Below are 19,947 nucleotides of genomic sequence, written 5' to 3'. Positions count from 1 at the left end.
CAAATAATTCTTGAAGGTTTTGATAAAATTTCAACCACCCTTCTAGTCCAAAATACTATGTTTGGGTGGATTCTAAGTGAGCTAGTTACAGAACCAGTTACCGCCATGACAATTCAAGTTGAGGAAATCTCAAAAGAATACCTCAAATCATAACTGAGAAAATTTTGGGAGTTAAAAGAACTTTCTCCCAATTTAATTACAACCCCTGTGAAGACCTTTACAAAGCACCAACTACTAGATCAGATAATGGTCGGTACGTCGTACGACTACCACTAAAGCCAGAATTTCCTCACACACTCGTCATAGGTCTTAGACGAATACCTCCATTTAAACCACATGGAGAAAGTCAGCTCATGGGATGTCGAAAAAATTATAGACAATTCGTCGTACATAAACACGATCAAGTTTTTCAGCGAATTATTTTCGAAAATCCTCCATTAGTCCATTATCGACTTTAAATTAAAAACGATGACCTTCAGCGTTAAATGTGCTCCATACTCAGCCATTCATACTCCATGAATTGGCAGAAGACATCAAGTAAAATTTTCCTCCGGCAACCCAGGTCTTAAAATCACAAACGTACAGTAGCGGACACTGAAATCCAGACAACTAAAAAATCATAGTTTTTCATTGTTATTTTGGTGGAATGTTTAAATTGCTTATTTTAAAACAATAAAATTTATTTAATACGTTAGTATTAAGCGTAAAAAAGTCAGTGTAGTGGATTGCACTTATACATTTTTTTTATTCAATTTAGATATTGTATCATTTTGGTAACTAGCAATATAAACAGAAATATTTTTTTTTATTTACAGTAGAGACATGATTTTATAGCTTTAGTTAAAGGAAATTTTAATCTATACAAAAGCACTCTTTTTAGTATTTTTTCAAACCTATTTTGCTTTTTATAAAGGCTTTTATACGCTCGGGCATTGAATTTATGGGGTTTTTTAATGTTACTGCTCCAATACCGTTATACCACGCTTCTTCGAGAATTCCGTTCAGCTCTACTAAATTTTTTGGTCTCTTCTGTGCTACCGGAGCCTTCATTATAAACCAAAGGTTCTCAATGGAATTGAGATCCGGACTGTTACCTGGCCACTCCAAAGTCCAGACCACGATTTTTTGATAAATAATTTTTCACCTTAAAGAAAGAAAAAAGGATAGGTATACAATTTGTAATTAAAATTATAGCAATAATCTCTAGTTGTACAAAAAACTGGATACTTACTATTTTGGCACGATGGCAGGGCGCAAAGTCATCCTGAAAAATAAGGACATCCGCTCGTGAAAAGTGGTTTTTCATTGAAGGTATTAAATTGGCGTCAAGCATCTCCTGACACTTATTGCTATTGACGGTTCCTTCTATTAGGGCTAGTTGCCCAAGGCCATAGTAGGAAAAGCAACCCTAGATCATTCGGCTGCCTCCCTGCTTAACAACACCTTCGTCCTTGAACCGCTCACCAGTTCTCCTTCCCACGTAGGGCATACCGTCGCTGCAAAAAATGTTAAATTTGGACTCATCTGAAAAGATTACATTTTGGCAATCAAGTTGAGTCCAATTTTGATGTTTTGACGCATTTTCGAGGTTAAAAGTGTTTTTTTGGCGGCCCGACGAGCCTTCAAACCAACGTCTTGAAGCCTTCGACGAACAGTTCTTGCGCTAACTTTCATATCTTCAAATAAATCCACTTCAATGTCCTCAGCAGTTTTGAAACGACCCCTCAAGCTGATAGAACGTATAACCCGATCTTCCTTAGAACTTGTCTTCTTATTTGCTACAGAGCCAGTTTTTCTCTTAAGAGACCTGGTTTTATCGACATTTTTTAGAAATTCTCCAATGGAAGACCCGCTGAAGTCAACACTATCACTAATTTCCCAAATGGTCAGATTTTCTTTTCGGAAAATCAAAATATTACTTTTCTCCAATTCGGACATTTGTTTTTTTAATTTGGCACATTTAAGCTTTAACCAAGAACGAGCAAGAAATAAATTTTGAAACTATTGAAAAATAAAACTAAAAGTTGTTATAAAACGTTTTCAAAGCACTAATTTAAGTGAAAGAATAAACTTTTCCGCAAAAAATTACACTTATCGGTTACAATCGTGCTTTAAATACAAACGGGTTGTCCGGATTTCACTGTTCGCTACTGTATGTATACTTCTTGTTTGGAAGTCACAGTCTTCTACAAGCATTCGAGTCACTAACACAGAATAGTTATGTACATGCTCAACTTTATAGAGCGACTAAACATTAAGGGGGTCAGTAGGGTAATCTTTTTTTTTTTAGAATTAATGTAGAAACCCACTACCCACTTTACCATTGGAAGGTTTCGAAAAAGTAGACTTTAAAAGCGTTTTTCTCAAAACACACTTTTTTAAACTGGCGGACATGATTCCGATCGAACTACTCAACCGATTTGCATAATTTTTTTTAATGCTCACAAAACGCCTGGCTATCGTCCCCATATTTTTTATAATTTATTGACAATTAAATGACGATGACAAAATTTATGTAAAAAAAAATTTAGAAAAATTTAAAAAAAAAAGTCCCTGAAGACTCGAACCAAGAAAGCGCTGTAAGCACTAACGGAGAAGAATAGCTTCTTCGCTCTCCTGTGCATACGACCGAGAGTTTCAACTCTGACGACAAGAAAGGTCCCCGGAAGAAGCCAAGCAAGGAGGGGTTGATAACAAAGAGATTCAAGGCGGCGGTCGGAATTTGCAACCATCTCAGTCTGAAGAAAGAGGAGGTGAAATGGCTGGCTTGGGCTAGAGAGGAAACAAAGAATGGCCGGGCACACTTCACCATTCGAAACTGGTGTAATGCCTGGGATCCAGCGCATGCTCACCGCATTGAGGAGCATATCACTGCAAAGAGGCAGCTTTCGACGGAAGGTGAAATTAAAACAACCCCGAAAAAGAGGGAAGCTTGATGTCAAGCACGTGGACAAACCCACAACGTCCAAAGCAACGGCGGCAGACAATGAAATTGCAAAACGGCATTTGACCGAATCCAGACGTGCCAACTAGTGTCTGGAGGGCATAGCGAAATCTATCTACGAAGTTGGAAAGATCTGGGCATAGAAGATATCACAGCTACTTCACTTTCCTACAGAAGGTCTGATGGTCCAGAAACAAGAGCTGAGGGTACTCCAAGTGTACCTTCACGAAAATAAGAACAACTTTGCCGAACTAATTCTCAATTTAGAGAAGGGCAACGACGACTTGACTTTAGTCCAGGAGCCATGGATTTCATCGGGTAATGTGGTCGCTTGGCTGAAGTCACAAAACCACAAAACCGAGGGTAATTAACAAGGTTAGATCAGCGATATTGAAGATGCTAAGGATGAGTCTTTACTCCTTGCATCCTGCTATATGCCACACGATTGCGAGGTGCTAACGGCAGAGCTTCAACGGCTGACGGCTACATCCAGCAGAAGAATCAAGCGTAGGTGGTGGGGCTGATGCAAACGCCCACGTTTGGGGCAGCGCCGATATCAATCAACTATGTGATTCCCTACTCAATTATATTTTACAACATAGTCTAGTGGTAGCTAGCTCGAGGTGAGGAACCTACCTACGTACGGCCCACTTCCAGAAACGTTCTAAACATAACTCTATATGTACACAACTAGGGGTGCATTGGTAGAAAACTGACCGTCGTTCTCTGACTATAGATACATCTATGTACTTCTCCATTAGATTGAAAGCAAAGATCAGGAACAAGTGCCATAAGCATAAAACGAAGCCCCCTGAAAGAAACAAGAGCTTGAGTCCTGCAGACGTAGAGTACGGGAATGTTTCAACTGGGCCAAGCAGGCAGAAAGCGAGGACTGTTGGAATGAATATAAAGATCTTTTAAGAGATTACAAGAAGATGATGCGCAGGACAATCGCCTCCTAGAAGCTTCTCAAGGCCGATCAGCAGAGACTGCTCCTCATACACTGGTATTTAGTATCGAAAAGGCTCTTGAAGATAAAGATCATTTCTGGACATTTCTTGAGCGTTAAACAACGTCTGTACGGAATTTATTCTTAATAGTATCCAGTCAATGGGTGTTGACCCTGCTATACAACGCTGGATCAGAAGCCTTTTGATGGATAAGAGCATGGATGGACGCTAAAATGACCAAGGAAGTCTGTAGAGGTATTCCCCGAAATGGAGTGCTACCTCCGCTTCTATGGACATTATTGGCGAATAAACTGTTAAGAAACTTTGAAGGCAAAGCCCCTAAGATAGAGGCATAAGCGGTTGACATGGCCATCTTAATAACGGGTTGGTGTATATAGACCATTAGCAGTATTATGACCACCACTCTCAATACATTCCAGAACTGGGCATCGCAAATGGGTCTGGGGTTGTTCCCACAGAAAAAGGATCTGCTTGTGTTTACAAGAAAACACAAAATTCCTCTGTGGAGGCTCCCTTCAATAAATGGGACACAACTCTCTCTCAGGATTCAGGACTGTACCAAGTACCTTGGAGGAGTCTTGGACAACAAGCTGCTGTGGAAACATAACGTAGAAGAAAGAGTGAGGAGAGCCAGCAATGCTCTATATGCGTGTAGGCAGATGCTCGACTCAACCTTGGGGCTCTCTCCCTCTCTCATGCACCGGTGCTACACAGCTATCGATAAACCAATTCTGATCTACGGTGCACCAGTATGGTGGACAAGCGTACGGGAATCCACCTACCGGAAGCCAATGGAAAGGGTCCAGCGGCTCGCTGCGCTGTGCGTAACGGGAGCTTTAAGAACAACTCCAATAGTGGCTGGTACTAAACCTGCCACCTATAGACCTCTTCGCTGGAAACTGCGCAGCAAAATCGGCTGGACGACTTCTGGCGTGGTACGGGAATATACTCTCCAGAAGTATTTTAGGAAACAGGGCAACAGCGGAAAGAGTAGCCAGAAGTAAGTAACTTAACTTCTACCAGGTGCCAAGCCACAAAGGCATCGAGGGCTATGAAATAGTGGACGAGATTGCCCACAATGGTGTGCGGCTAACATCCGAAAAAACATTGGTAAACATTGGGAAACCAATCTCGACACAAGCATGGTAAGGAAAATTAAAACACGGTGGAACGAGCTACCTGGGTGCTTTGCAGTCATGTGCAAAGCTGTAGATCGGAATTACAAAAAATTCCTATTGGCACACGATAGAAGATCCTGTAGGAAAATGATCGGAATACTAACTGGTCACTGTCTGGTGGCGGCACACGCCCGCATAATGGTTCGGCTGGATCGAGAAGACTGCAAGAAATGCTTAGAGCAGGACACCAGGGAAACAGTGGAGCTTCTCTTGTGCACTTGTCCCGCATTGGCAAGATTACGCTGTAAGCATTTAGGGTCCCCACGGTATGATACACTGGAGGTGGTATCGATAGTGAGGCCGCAGAGTCTGCTATAACTACTTTTCTTGAACCTAGGAACTGAACTCCATCTGGTATCGCAAAGGACCAAAACTGGTCTATGCATAGCTTGTTGCCTACCAGTTTAGCCTAACCTAACCTTACATGGACATGTATACGGTAGCAGCATCAAAGCCAACTATACGGGCATCTATCAACGTGTCGCGCCCTGTGAAAACTCCAGGGCTCCGAACCACAGTGGCCACCGCTCTTGCAGCCGCTTCTCGGAGTGCCGCGCGACCAACAACAACCTCCTCTTTACATCCAACCTTTCAAAACATTGCACCCTTCGACACATCACACCAATACAACCAACTCACGAGAACATCACACACTAATACACATAAAACCGCATCCACAACGCATCATTCAATACACCATATCAACTCGATCGAAAAACGGTACCTATTTTTTTCAATTCCCGTTAGTATAGCGTACTTCAGCGGTACTTAGCAGCGTAGTTTTATCCGCTACGTGTTCCCTCCTTTGAAGTTAAGTCCAAACAACAGAAAAAAATTGTGGAAAATTTTAGATAATCAAACAAAAAAGTGTATATAAAATTATATAAAATGAAACATTTTTGAAAAAGTGAAATTATAACTGAAACCTGTAAGTCGAATGTTTAAAAGATAAAAATAAATAGTATGCAAAAAGGGAGAATATTTAATTGTGGAATATAATTTAATGAGTAAACAAGGATTAACCAAATATTTTATACTTTCGCTACTTGTAAGGATGAAAGCCGGGAAGTACTTTCAGGTAGTGGAAAAACAAAACTGTTGCGTTAAAATTCAACATTCATTATTCGACGAAACCGTGAATAGATTACAATTATAATTGAGACCTTATTAACTTATTTTTTATGTCATCAACTCACTAAGTTTCATATGTGCTTTTATTATTTACTTTTACTTTCATCTAACTATGACCTCGAAGGAAGAATGCTTCCCAAACAATCTAGTGTTCTCATGTACTTTCATAAAATAGACATATAGTACATACAAACATTCTACGTTTATATACAATAAACATATATAATAAAGTAAATATTAATAGAACCTGAGAAATTGTAATCGTACTTAAAGTCATCTGGTTCACTGCTGGCATCGAAGAACTGTGGATAAGATAGCATAAATTAAAAAATATTAATTTTAAAAGGCTGGAATATCAGTAGAGGATATGTGATAAAGATGACACTCACACGTAATGATATGTAAAAGTATTGAAAAGATAGATACTTTATGAAAATGCATTATAAATAATATTATAAATGAGAGGATATAACACAAGTCCTGGCGAAAATTTCAATAGTTCAAAATTGGCTGTATTGGCGTTTTTTTAACATTACGATGCCTAAAAATATTTCTATTCTCAAATTTTTTTATGATAATAGCGCTGTTTAAACTTTATAGGTGCGTGTCCGGCTATGACGTTGTGGCCCTATTCCCGTTGTCGTTTAAATTGTCGTTTCTAAGTTTTTGCGTTGTTATCATCGTTTCATACCTAAATTCGTACTCCTCAAGTACATGGCAACGTCAAGAGAAACGCCCAATAGCTCCATTTTATCTGAAGTTATTTTTCGTTGTTTTGTAGAGAATATTTAAACCATTTTGTGTATTTAAGAGATCGTCTCAGTGTGACCTTAAGAAAAATCATTGATTTTCGCGATTTTTTTTATATTGAAATTAACTAATCGGTCCGGTTTTTTATAAATAAATACATTCATGACGAACACAAAGTGATTTTTTTATGTTTATTTATTGGGTGCATAATAGTTAAATAAATTGTTGAAATGACACGTAAGAAATGGTACTGTACGATGTCGACGATTGCGGCCGCAATTTTGATCTAAAACAAAAATTTCCTAAAAATTATTAATCTGTAGGAAAGTCACTATCGCGCTATTTTTTGAAATTCGTTTCAATCAGCAAAACTATTGACGGAAATACTTTGCTCTTGATTCAAATACTTTTTTTAAATGCGGCACTTTTGAATCAAAAGCGGCTGTGCTTTTAAAAATCATCTTATTAAAATCTAATATAAAAATAGTTGTTTTAAAGGTTTCGTATTTAATTTTCTTTTGATTACAGTTTTTTTAAATGTAAAAGTATTTGTCACAACCATTTCGCATTTAATTTTACTGTTTCTCCATACGAAGACAGGAAAGTTGACGCTTACAGATCCATCGATCATTCTAACAGAAACACGTGTTGCGTGCGCAAATACTTTAATTTGGGTTTTATAGGTAAATATATGTGCTGAAAGTATTAATTTAAGTGAAAGTGATTACTTCAAGACATTTCGTGTTTAGTGAAGCTGCGCAAAAGGAGCTTACATAGTTTGCATTTGCATTAGTGTGCCTGCCGCATCGCCCGCTGCTTACGAAGGCTGTTTAAAAGGAACTTCCCCAGTAATTTTTTTTATATAAAAGACGACATTTGCGAAAAGCCTGCTCTGCAGGTATGTCATGGTTTATATACACATTTATTTCAACAAAAATATGTGTTTAAAAACAATTTTTGTGCATTTTAGTTTACACTATGAGTGAGGAGTTGATACCATCAACTGAGCTGTCTTTATTTGCCGAGCAATGTCCGTTGGGAGATGAGTCCCCTACAACGAAAAATGTCGACAATGAGTCCGTAGTAATTTTTGATAGTGATGAACAGTTAAATAATTTGTTGTGTTCGTAGGATTTGTCATCAAATGCATTGATACAGTTCAATAGGTGTGGTTTAAAGAGTGTAGCAATTTTGCAGATGATCCATTCCCACGACATTGACGAAATTTTTAATGCCAGAGAACTACTTGCAAAAATGGCGTTTAGAAAATAATGTAAGCAAATCATTTTAAAAATTCAGCGTAACTTCCGTTTAAATTTTCACATTGAGGGTTTCGCACACATTTATAACACGCTTATAAATCATTTATATTAATGTCTTTCTAGTTCGATATGCTCACGTGCTGTAGTGGTGATAGAACTATAACAAACCTTTCATCCATTCGAAGCTGGCTGAGCTCTGCAAGCACACCTTCAACATGCCCAAACAACGAACCCAACGTCGAAGAGGTTTTAAAAGAAACAGTAGCTGGTAACGACATAATAAAGAAGTACGAAAACTGTGGTTGCCTCCAAGAATGTGATTGTTATGGATGAGGAGTTCCGTGACAATATTTTGAATGAGCTACGTGCTTTAATTGTCGATCACCATACATTTTATACAACAGGCTTTAAAGAAAAATTAAAACCAAAACACCACTTCATGGTCCATTATGTCAATTGTATCAAAGAACTGGGCCCACTTAAATTTTTATGGTGTTTTAGATTCGAAGGAAAACACGCTGAATTCAAAAAATACGCAAATAATATAACATCCCGAAAAAATATTCCCTTTACTTTAGCTACTAAGTACTGTTTCCAATTCTGTTCTTATTTATTTGAAAATAGTTTTTTCCAAAATGATCTTCTAGATTGCAAAAATTTTTCACCAATAAATCTTTCAAAACTTGAATTTTATCAGAATTTAAGTACCAAATTTACAATCGGAAATGAAGTTTTAAGTAAGTGAGATACAAAGGGGTACTGTATGAAAGGAATTACTATGTTAAGCACAACAATAAAACAAATACGATTACATTTGAATCAAGAGCAATTACTGTTAATTTCAAATACTTCTACTGTTAACATAAATGTATAAGTATTATTATTATTATTATTTATTAGAGTAATATGAAATATTAAACTAACTTGAGTAAATACACACTAGCTACCAGGGCTCACATTGAAGAATGTGGCCATGCGTGATCACTGTGTGGCCGAGCCTCAGTCGAGTGAAATAGGTAATTTCTTTCCTTGACAAATCCGCTGGGTAAAGCGCTTTAGCACATTCACGATTAATGGTGGAGTAAAGATGCTGATAATGGGACCAGTCTGAAATTTGTTTGTCACGAAGGTGTCTATTTATCATCTTCTGTAAATCCTTTCTTGGCGATGCATTAAAAGTTAGACATGGTGATGAGATTGCGTTTTTGGCCGCTTCGTCGACAAACTCGTTGCCTGGGATGCCCTTATGCCCAGAAACCCAAAAGATTTGGAGTTTCTTTTTGCATTGTATAAGTCTGTCCCTAATTCGGTTGATAATGGAGTTATCGTGGTAAATATTTTTAATTGCTGAGACTACAAACATACTATCTGTGCAAATAACGAAGTGCCCTTTGTTTTTAGTTGCAAATTCTGCGGCTTGTAGTACCGCGACTGCTTCTGCTGTATAAATAGACAGTGCAATGGGAGCCAACCGGCTGTTATGAGTGTTCCGTTTTGGTGCACTACACCGAAAGTTGTAATCTCTAATTCTTTGCAATAGGATATGCACCGACGAATAGTAGATTTGGTGGAGTAGTTGCGTTTGTGGGATGCAGCGAGACGGAATATGTTGAATAGCGTTTTATTTGTGGTATTAATAAACTTTGGGATCAGTCTCCACGTAGCGAGGTCGCGCCTTTCAACAATGGAGGGGAGACCTGCTTCTGCTAACATACATTTAACTGTTGAAGTGGGGAAAGCGTTCAAACTACGTCGAACCGCTGTATGGTATGGCGCTTGCAAAAGTTTTATATGTGTGTTAGCGCACCACCCGTAAATAGGGAGTCCATAATCTATTTTTGATAGCATTATTGATCTTGTTATATTAATTAAAGTGTTAGTATGTATACAAAGGTTTTTTGATGATAAGTATTTAATAATATTAAGCCTGGTAGCTAGATTTTTTCTTAACTGCTGACAGTGCTCTTTGAAAGAATATTTAGAATCAAATATAATGCCTAATATTTTTAAGTTTTTTACATTTTGAATGTTAGTGAGCTCAACACTGATATCAATTGCGGGGCAGCCTTGTTTTCGACAGATGTGCAAAATTTTGCACTTTTCATAAGCAAGGGTGGCTCCGGATCTTAATCCCCATTGTTTGAGTTCGAGTAGTAGCTTTAAAAATGTATTTTTAGTGCTTGGTAAGTCCTTATTTTTAGTATAAAAAAAGCGTCGTCTGCATAAATATTTAAATTGATATTTTTGTAGTTTATTGTTATTCTATTTATTTGCTCAAAGGCTATCACAAATAGGACAACCGATAAAGGGGAGCCTTGGGGTATACCGTTATTGAGTGGAAAAGGTTTTGAAAGCTGTCCGTTGATATTAACTTGGAATGCCCGCCCAGTCACAAAAGATTTTATGACTTGAAATATCTTTTTCCCAATTTTCCACTCTTTGAGTTGATTTAAAATGACATGAATGCCAATGCGATCATACGCTTTTTCAAAGTCAGTGGCTAACACTGTGATGTGATTTTTGGTTGAGAGCGCATCGGCGATAAAGTGTTGTAGGTGGAGGAGTGCGTCGATGGTTCCATGCTTCTTTTTAAATGCTGACTGGTTGTGACTTATTAAATTATTTTTCAAGAAAAACCACATTAGCCATTTCGTGAGCATTTTTTCAAATATTTTGCTGAGACAGGAGGTTAGTGAGATTGGGCGATACCCACTTGTACTCTCTTGGGGTTTATTTGGCTTAGGGATTGGTAGTATGGTGGCCGATAGCCACGTGTGAGGATAAAGCCCCCCGTTGAGAATGTTGTTATACAATGAGAGAAGGATACGTTTTGCCGGAAGTGGTAGATTGCGGAGCATAGCGTAGGTTATACGGTCTTTTCCTGGAGACTTCCCTTTAGCGTGTTGCAGAGCGACATCTAATTCTATTTGGGAGAATTCTGTTTCTAGGTAGAGAGCGTCTTTTGTGACTGTGCTGGGGAAATATACTTCGGCCAGTATTGTCTGCTTTAACGTATTATATTCTTCGGAAAAGTTAGTGTCTTGGGCGTAATTACACCAGGTAGAAGCAAAGGCATTTGCAATTTCGGTGGAGGAAGAAAGAAAACCGTTATTATGACGTATCGCAATAATGGGAGCTCTTGGAATACCAGTGAGCGTCTTGATTCTTGCCCAGATCTTTTGTAGCGAAGAGTTTGGATTAATAGTTTCGGTGAATTCAGATATAGATTTCCGTTTTGCTTCTTTGACGCGTTTTTTGAACTGGGCGTTTGCCTTTTTGTAAGCGATAAGGTTGACAATGTTACAAGAGTTTTTATAAACCTGCCAAAGTTTTTGTTTATTTGTACGTAATAGACTAAGCTCGTTTGTCCACCATGCTGAGCGTGATTTATGCCCCTTTGGGTTGCTTTGAGGAATCGTTTTGTTGGCTGCTGTTCTAATTATCTTGGTAATTGTGGCTGCTTCTTGGTGAATGTTTACAAGGTGCCACTCTTGTATCGCCTCTAGACAGTGTGTCTGGAGTTGATCCGATTTTGCAAAGTCTGTCAAGAATTTTGGAGATCTCTTCGGGTTCTGTACATTCAAATTATTTTGTAATTCTGTCAGAATTGGGTAATGGTCGCTTCCATAAAGGAAGTTAAGGATTTTTCACGAACATTTAGGACTTAGTTGAGGTGAAGCCATGGTGATATCAACATGGGTGAACGTTCTGTGTGTAGAAAAGTGCGTGGCTGACCCGTTGTTTAGCACAATCAGATTCTCCGCGAATATAACATTTTCTTGTTGTGTACCTCTAGCATTGGTAGTGGCTGAACCCCAAAGGGAACTCCACGCATTGAAATCACCTAGTAGTAGCGTTTGAGCCTGGGTCTGATGGAGGAGATCTCTTATGTCTTTGTCGGAAAATGTTTGACTTGGTGGGGTGTATGCATTTATTATTGAGAAGGGTGTAAGGAGATGCAGTTCTATGGCTATTGAAAGGATATTTGTATGTATAGCTATTCGTTTATGCGGAATATTCCGTTTTATTAGTATTGCGACCCCCTGCTTCGCATATCTGTTTTTACTGTCATTATAGAAGTAACCAATATACGTCTTAGGGATTATAGTGTTAGTTACTTGAAAAGGGATGTGGGTCTCTTGAAGGCAAATTATATGAGGGTTAAGATCTTTTATCAATTGCTCTAACTCATTGTAATTGTTGCCATATCCTTTAAAATTCCACTGTATAATTTTTAATGACATTTCAATTGTAAATAAAAAAATAAAAAATTAAATTAAACACTTGAATCTATTATAATATAACTTATAAAATAAAAGATAATTGGGATGTCTAAAGCATGTTTAAGTTGTTTACTTGGAACTGTTGTTTTTTTTGATAGGTGAACGTCTCAGTACGCTGGGACTCCCTTTGCTTATTGCTCTATTCATGGTATTTGTTGTAGACGTAGACGTGTCGATATCCATGTGGTGATCTTCTTCTTTTTCAGTTTCTGTTTTCGACGTTTTCTCGCTACCGTAATTGTTGTGTTGATTTAACGTAACAATAGTCTTTTGTTGAATCAGTTGTTGTTGTCAGATTAGTTTTATTTGTTGGCTGAGCGTTGAGCTCTGTTAAAAATTTTTGTATACTGTCTTTGCTAGTAGTTGCTTTGACGGTTTCTTGCGTAATATTAGCAGCTTCTGAAGTAGAGTTGTTGGAATCAGGCGGATTATGTGTATTTACTTGTGCTATAGAATTGTCTCGTATTTTTTTTGTTTGGGCGAATGAAATGGAATTTGTGACTGTGATTGGATTTTGTATTTTGTGTAATTTTAACGCTTCGCGCATAGAACATTTCTTCTCAGTTTTTAATTTAAGAATAGCTTTGGCCTGTTGATATTTGGGGCATGTGTTGGCCGAGGCTGCGTGTTCTCCAAAACAATTTGCACATGATGTTCTGATGCAGTTTTCTGGTTGGTGGGGGGGTAGGTTGCAAGAGACGCAGGCGGGTGCGTTTTTGCACATTTTCATTGTATGCCCAAGTTTCTGACACGATTTGCATCGCATCGGGTTTGGGAAATATGGCCGCACAGTGCATATTTCGCAGGCTATGTAAATTTTTTTCGGTAAAAAATAGGTGTCGAATGATAGTAGTACTGCTCCAGTTGGCTTGACGACTCCTCCAGTTATGCGCGTGAATTTGCGGACGTTATTGACGTTGTATTGCTTGAGTTCTTCAATAATCTCGTCCTCTGGAACTTGATTTAAGAATGGCGCGTATAATGTCCCTTTAACACAATTTAAATTATGGTGGAGTTCACATGAAACTTGACAAAGGCCCGGTAGAGAATGGGTGTTAATAAACTTTTTTGCTATTTCTTTATTTTTCACCAGCAGCAATAAGCCTCCATCACGTAGAGGAGTAATTTTGTTTATTTCTATGCTTATAGCCAGGAGTGATTTGTGCACCGCAAAGATGGAGTAGCTACTTAGTGGTTTATTTTCGTCTTTAGATTTTATCACAAGAAATTTGGGGCTATCTTTTTTTGTTACGGGCAATTCTGGGAATTCTTCAATACCGTTTGCTGGCTTTTTTCTTTTTGCACGAGGGCTCGGAGACAATAGAGCAAATCTATTGTTCCCAAGATATTGGGGCCCGGGGGCCATCTCACATCAAAAGTTTAGTCAAGCACGTGTGTTTACAAATCACTAGATGTACAGAAGTAGCGAAAAAAAACAAATACACTATGCACTGGTGCGCGACCCGTGAGAAAAGAGAATTGATGGTAGAGAAAAAACAATTTATGGACTGTTTAACAAGCGTGACCGATCGCGTTGACTGCTTGTCGGTGACTGTTGGTATAAGTATTTGCTACAGCAGTGTCCCGTATTTCGATTAAAAGTGTTCCACTGTTAATTTAAATACTTGACGCATTTACTTCAACAGTGCTCGCACTTTTAAAACAAATGCTCAAAGTATTTGGGCACGTTTCTAATGCAAAAAGTATTTGTGGCATATGCAGAATGCTTTGGTTTTACTAGTTTTTTTTTTTCAGTGTAGCGCGATAGCGAATGACGTTAAAAACTCTCTAAATTGCAAGTAAATATCTTCAAAACTCTTCCTTTGAGAGTGGAAACCGTTTTGAAAAACGCGTTTAAAGATTAGAGTTGTAGTGTTCCCCACTCTGTTTCCTTTTTAGTAGAAACGCTGTAGTGATTTAAAAATTTGAGAGAATGTTAATTACAGTGTATTTTGCCCGATAATGCAACAAACAAAATAGATTTTTTGAAAATTTCACATTGAGACGATCCCTTAAGTTTAATAAGACTATAATAATAACTAACTCCAACGCCTGTTCCAGCTCGGATTATAAATACATATGTATGTAGGTGATATAGGAAAACTATAAAAACTTTATGGAAATTCAAAAGAATCGAGAAGCACATTATGAGAAAGACACATTAAATAGTTTTTAGTACCCTTGTCGAGCAGAGAACATATGCACGATTTGATGAACTTTGGTGGAATCTACACAATTTTTTTTTTTTAATTTTTGCATGCGTTTGAACCATTTGTCGGAACACTTTTGCCACTCAGTTTGAGGTGAACTCATCAACTGCTTCTTCAGGTGTCGAAAAACGGTGATATCTTAGTACGTACGGAAATAAAAAGAAGTCATTCGATGGTCATTCAGGACTAAATGATGGATGATTCTATCTTCGGCGATTGGTTTTCATGATTTCTTGAAAGACAACTGGCAAACAAATTGTTGTGTACCACTCAGAATTTACTATTTTGCTTTGTTCTAGTGGTATGTTTACGACATGTCCAGTTCTTACAAAAAAAAGGCAACCAATTGCTTGAAAGTGCTTTGTGAATGTTGGGTTCGGTTCAATTTGTAACATCCATATAGTCGACCGCTGTTTACTTTCGGGCTCATACGTATAAATCCGCAATTAATCACCTGTACTGATGTCATAGACGTGCTTCAAAGCGCTTTATTGTATTTTTTAAGATTTCACTCGACCAATCGACCCGAACCTTTTTTTGAGCGATTCAACGTGAACAAATTTTTTTACAATAAATTGTTTATGCAATATCGAATGTATCCTAGTCCCAACAACGCCTATAGATGTCTCAATTTCAAGATAGGTCACATGACTGCAATATCTTTTTGTGCACAACTCCTGTACGAAATTCGTCTTGGAGTGATCTACAATCTCGATTAGCTTCACCATACCATCGATAAACAATGGTCCTTAATGGAGCTTCATCTCCTAAAATTTAATTAAATTGCAATGAGTTAGTAATGTTGCTGATTAAGTTCACGTCGAAAATTTTAAAATATAATCGTAAGCGATAATTATCTCGGTTTAGTTTCAGCTTTTGGCCGTAATGAATATTTTAATTTGCTATTTACAACACAAATGCCGTTGGTATGTCAAAACGTGAGTTCGTATAAATAATAGGGCAATTCAGAATCTGGTGTAAATGGTCTTGCATCTTTGCAATTGCAAATTAGCGAGCATATTTTGGCTTTTGCAATAACAAAATGTGTAGCGAAGCACCTGCTATACCCTTGCAAATAAGCACCACTAAAACGCCATTGATTATTTGCAACTCTGGTTTGCAAATTATCAGCTGTTGTCAAAAAAAAAAAACATTGTAAACAAAGAGAAGAAATGGAGGAAACCGGTTTGAATAAAATAAGGCTAAAACTCCAAAAGCCGAATAAAAAGTGGAGCGAAAAAGAATTTTAGAGTATACTGGATTTCTTGCAGGAAGCTCCAGTAGTAAGATTGAAATTTGTGCTATGTGCCGCTTAAAAATATTTCTTACCTTCAATGTACATAATTTCTTCAGCAGCATCGTCAAATAAAGCGTCAGTTAATTTTCCCCTAAAACTTTTTTTCGGCATATTTTCCAATTTGTGCGAAAATTTTGTTTACAAGCACTGTTTTTCTCCACCGATCAGCTGTGAATTAATGGTATTTGCAAGGATTGCACAGAAGCCACAAAAAAGACGTTCATTGTGGACGGTTAATATTTGCAATTGCATAATTTTGCAAACTCAGATTCACAAGATTCTGAATTGCCCTAACAAATTTGTGAGTTGCCACATTGCAACACTAGAATTGTCAAATTCCAAAATATAAAAGGCAACGTATACGCATCTTCTTCTTTTGGTGTAGGCAACGCTTATAGGCAAGTTTTCAACAGCGCGCCAATTGTTCTTCTTTTTCGCTGCTTGGTGCCAATTGGAGAGTCTGCAACCTATGTATACTTATCTTAAAAACCCAACAATATTAGCTAAGCCTTCAATCAGCGCTTTTATTATAATAAAAAATAGTATTCCAAATTAAAAGATTCAATGCCACGGCTTATTTGACAACTTGAATAAATGAACGCCAATTTTTACAATCTAAAAACTCTGGCGCTCTGGAACATTCGAGATCAGGTACCTAGCAGCAGCAGCAAGTGACTGATTCTTGGTGCTCTTATCAGTGCGTGCTACTAATACTCAAGACTATTCTCGCTTACAGGGGGGATGAAGCTATCAAGCCAATTTATGAAGATATCAATGAAAATCAAATATCTGTTAAGTCAAGTCGAAACATTATTTAAGGGGTTACATGGCTTTCAAAAAATCGAGTTTTTTATTGTCAAAAATCCATTTTTCAGTTTTTTTCCTTCCTCCAAGTTCTAAGTTAAGGTTTTAACTAAAACACTCTAGGTGATCCTGTATGGAGTTATCCTGCAACGCGGGCTCCCAAAAATTTAATAGTGTAAACATACAACGACAACAAAAACTTCTAATAAAATATTTTATTTTTTATATGAGAAAAAAAATGTTGAAAAAAGGCTGTTTTACCCAGGGAAACCCATATCCTTAATGAATGAAAGAACTAGTACCGCACAGCACAATAATCGTATTTTACTTATAGTCAAAGAGCTTCAAAACATTACATTAACTAGATGGATGGATGTCCTTAACGTATTTGAGTGAAAGGTAGCAACACATGCATAAATGGTCTAAAACTTTCCAAAATTTATTTTAGTCAACGCAAATATGTACCTCATTTTCTTCTTCATCTTCAATATTTTCATCCACAGCGTCCGCTCTGCTTGAATTTGTACTCTCGCAACTGAACATAGTTTGAGAAAAACTAGTGTCAGATGACAGCTGCGACGTTTGCACATTTTTTATCCGAGTGGGCAACATTTCAGATCTAAAAGGAAGGTAAAGATAAAGTAAGATTTGCGTTATTACCCAATATAGGTTTAATGAGTTATACTATAAATACTTATTTGCTTTGATAATTAAAAGTTTTGATACAAAATTAATAGACCGAGCGGCCGCACATTAAATGTAAACAAATATGAACGAACCATACGCATAAGGTTTGTAAATTTGTCTACATAAGACATACTACTGTAGACAAAAAAAATAGTATGGCTTCTAAATTTAAGTTTGGAATCAAATTTCTGGTGGCTAAACGTTCAGAATGTTGGAAAAAGCCTTCGGTGATAATTGTTTGTCGCGAGCAAGTATTTTTGATTGGTACAAATTATTCAGAGAGGGACGAGGACGCGTTGACAACGAACCATGTCCAAGACGACCATCAACATCAACTGATGATCAACACGCCAATAAAATTAATGAATTGGTACTTGAGCCAGGATGTCATGAAACGAATTATTTCTGGCAATGAGTCTTGGACCTATGCTTACGACACGAAACAGACGATCAATCGGCCGAATATCATGGCAAAGGTGAGCTGAAGCCGAAAAACCTACGTTAAATCGGGTAAAAAGTCAAGGTTATGTTTTCCTTCCGACCGGCTAAACTGTCAACAAGAAATTCTATTTGAGTGCTATGCGTCGTTTGCGCGAAGTAATTTGTAAAAAGAGGCCGGTATTATGGAGCGACAACTCTTGATTTTTGCACCACAATAACGCACCGTCGCATACTGCACTAATTTTTCGTGAATTTTTCGCCAAATCTTTAACCAATATCTTTCCGCAACCACGTATTTGCCTGATTTTGCTCCGCGTGACTTCTGGCTATTCAGTAAACTCAAACGACATAAGACATTAAACGTAAATCTGTACTCGCCTTGAAGGCTATTCTGGAAATTTACTTTAACAATTGCTTAGAGGATTGGAATAAACATTGGTACAATTGTGTTGGGCTCAACGGGGACGACATAGATTTTGATTAATAAATTAAGAACTTTAAAATTATGAAAAAAGTCTTACTATTTTTTGTTCATAGCAGAATGTATATCCGTTGGCACGGGCAACCATTGGCAGCATCTCATTGTACATAAAAATATCAACATGAAAATATTGTTTATAGCTACAAATTATATATAGAAAATTATAGTTTTGAGACATGTACATTAAATAGAAAGCATACAGTTTACTAAATAGAATCGTTAAATAGATTTTGCTCATAAAAATGTGAAAACTACTATATATACAGCCATAGTCAAATGTTATTACACATTACTAATATTTTTTGAGTTTCGATAAGACTGCTTCCATTGCTGTTGTTGTTTTCAATATGAAGCAAATTTGTTGTTGTTGGATGAAATGGAGTGTGTAGAAGAAACGAACAAAAATTCAAAGAAAATAACGGAATATTTCTCACAAAAACAATACATTTGTTTGATGCATATTGACGTCAGAAGTTATTACATACATTTTATTCGAGTAAAATCATTAGTTTTTAGCTATCTTGTGAGTTAAGTAGGCGCATTTTACATGATTACGCAAAAATTAATATTGTTAATTTAATCCAAACCAAATTTAATGTGGGAACTTCGGCTTCGGATCTTCTAAAAATTTATGAAATTTCGCGGAAAACTGTGTACAAGTTAGTAAAAAAGGAGGACACTTGTGGGAATTTAGAAGATAAATTGAAAAGTGGACGAAAACTCGTTATAGGGCAAAGGGAAAAAACAAGATTTATGAAAGTCCTTATGGCAAATCCAACAATAAGCCCTATTCGCCTTGCAGAAAATTCGGAGGAACTAATTGGGAAGAAAGTTAGTGAAGCTACTTTACGTCGCAAGATGAAGAGCATGGAAATCAAGACCTATGTAGTTTGCAAAGTGATCGACATAACTTCAAACAACAAAGCCAAACGCCTTGCCTTTGCTCGGGAGCATATTAATAAGCCCATAGAGTTCTGGCACAACGTTCTGTGAACTGACGAGTCCTCTTTTCAGTTCCAGGGGTCTTTTGGAAGAAAGTATATGCATCTACCGTCAACTCTCAAACGCAAAGCACGGCAGGCTCTTAACAGATTCGGTGAAGGATCTGTAATGTTTTGGGGATGTATATCATTCTATGGATTGGGAGATATCGTACCAATTGAAGGAGCTTTGAATCAATGTGGGTATATCGATGTGTTGAATGATCATGCATTTCCTTCAGCAAGTAGCCTGTTTACAAGTACCGACTGCCGACTAAGGCAAATACGTGGTTGCGGAAAGATACTGGTTAAAGATTTGGCGAAAAATTCACGAAAAATCAATGCAGTATGCGACGGTGCATTATTGTGGTGCAAAAATCAAGAGTTGTCGTTCCGTTATTTTCTTTGAATTTTCGTTCGTTGCTTCTACACACTCCGTTTCATCCAACAACAACAAATTTGCTTCATACTGAAAACAACAACAACAACAACAATTGAAGCAGTCTTCCCGAAACGCTAAAATTTTTA

The 19,947-nt window shown here is 37.4% G+C and overlaps 1 protein-coding gene across 13 annotated transcripts in view; it reads right to left on the bottom strand.

Annotated features, from left to right (window-relative positions):
- LOC120779511 (tetratricopeptide repeat protein 39B-like) overlaps positions 1-19,947 on the bottom strand; it is a 113,695-nt gene that overhangs the window by 28,217 nt on the left and 65,531 nt on the right. For 11 of the 13 annotated variants that reach the window (XM_040111832.1, XM_040111833.1, XM_040111835.1 and 8 more), the window contains 2 exons: positions 17,296-17,449; positions 6,492-6,526 (listed from right to left, as the gene is read on the bottom strand). In XM_040111832.1, coding sequence (XP_039967766.1) covers positions 6,492-6,526; positions 17,296-17,442 — 182 coding nt within the window. In that variant the 5' untranslated portion in view covers positions 17,443-17,449. Of the gene's footprint in view, positions 1-6,471; positions 6,527-17,295; positions 17,450-18,479; positions 18,546-19,947 lie in introns of those variants that run through there. The other 2 variants (XM_040111836.1, XM_040111841.1) reach the window with 2 other exon arrangements.

Source organism: Bactrocera tryoni, unplaced genomic scaffold (assembly GCF_016617805.1).
Source record: "Bactrocera tryoni isolate S06 unplaced genomic scaffold, CSIRO_BtryS06_freeze2 scaffold_11, whole genome shotgun sequence".
Taxonomy (NCBI): Eukaryota; Metazoa; Arthropoda; class Insecta; order Diptera; family Tephritidae; genus Bactrocera; species Bactrocera tryoni.
The sequence above is the reverse complement of the archived record's forward strand: the minus strand, read 5'-3'. Positions and strand labels throughout refer to the sequence as shown.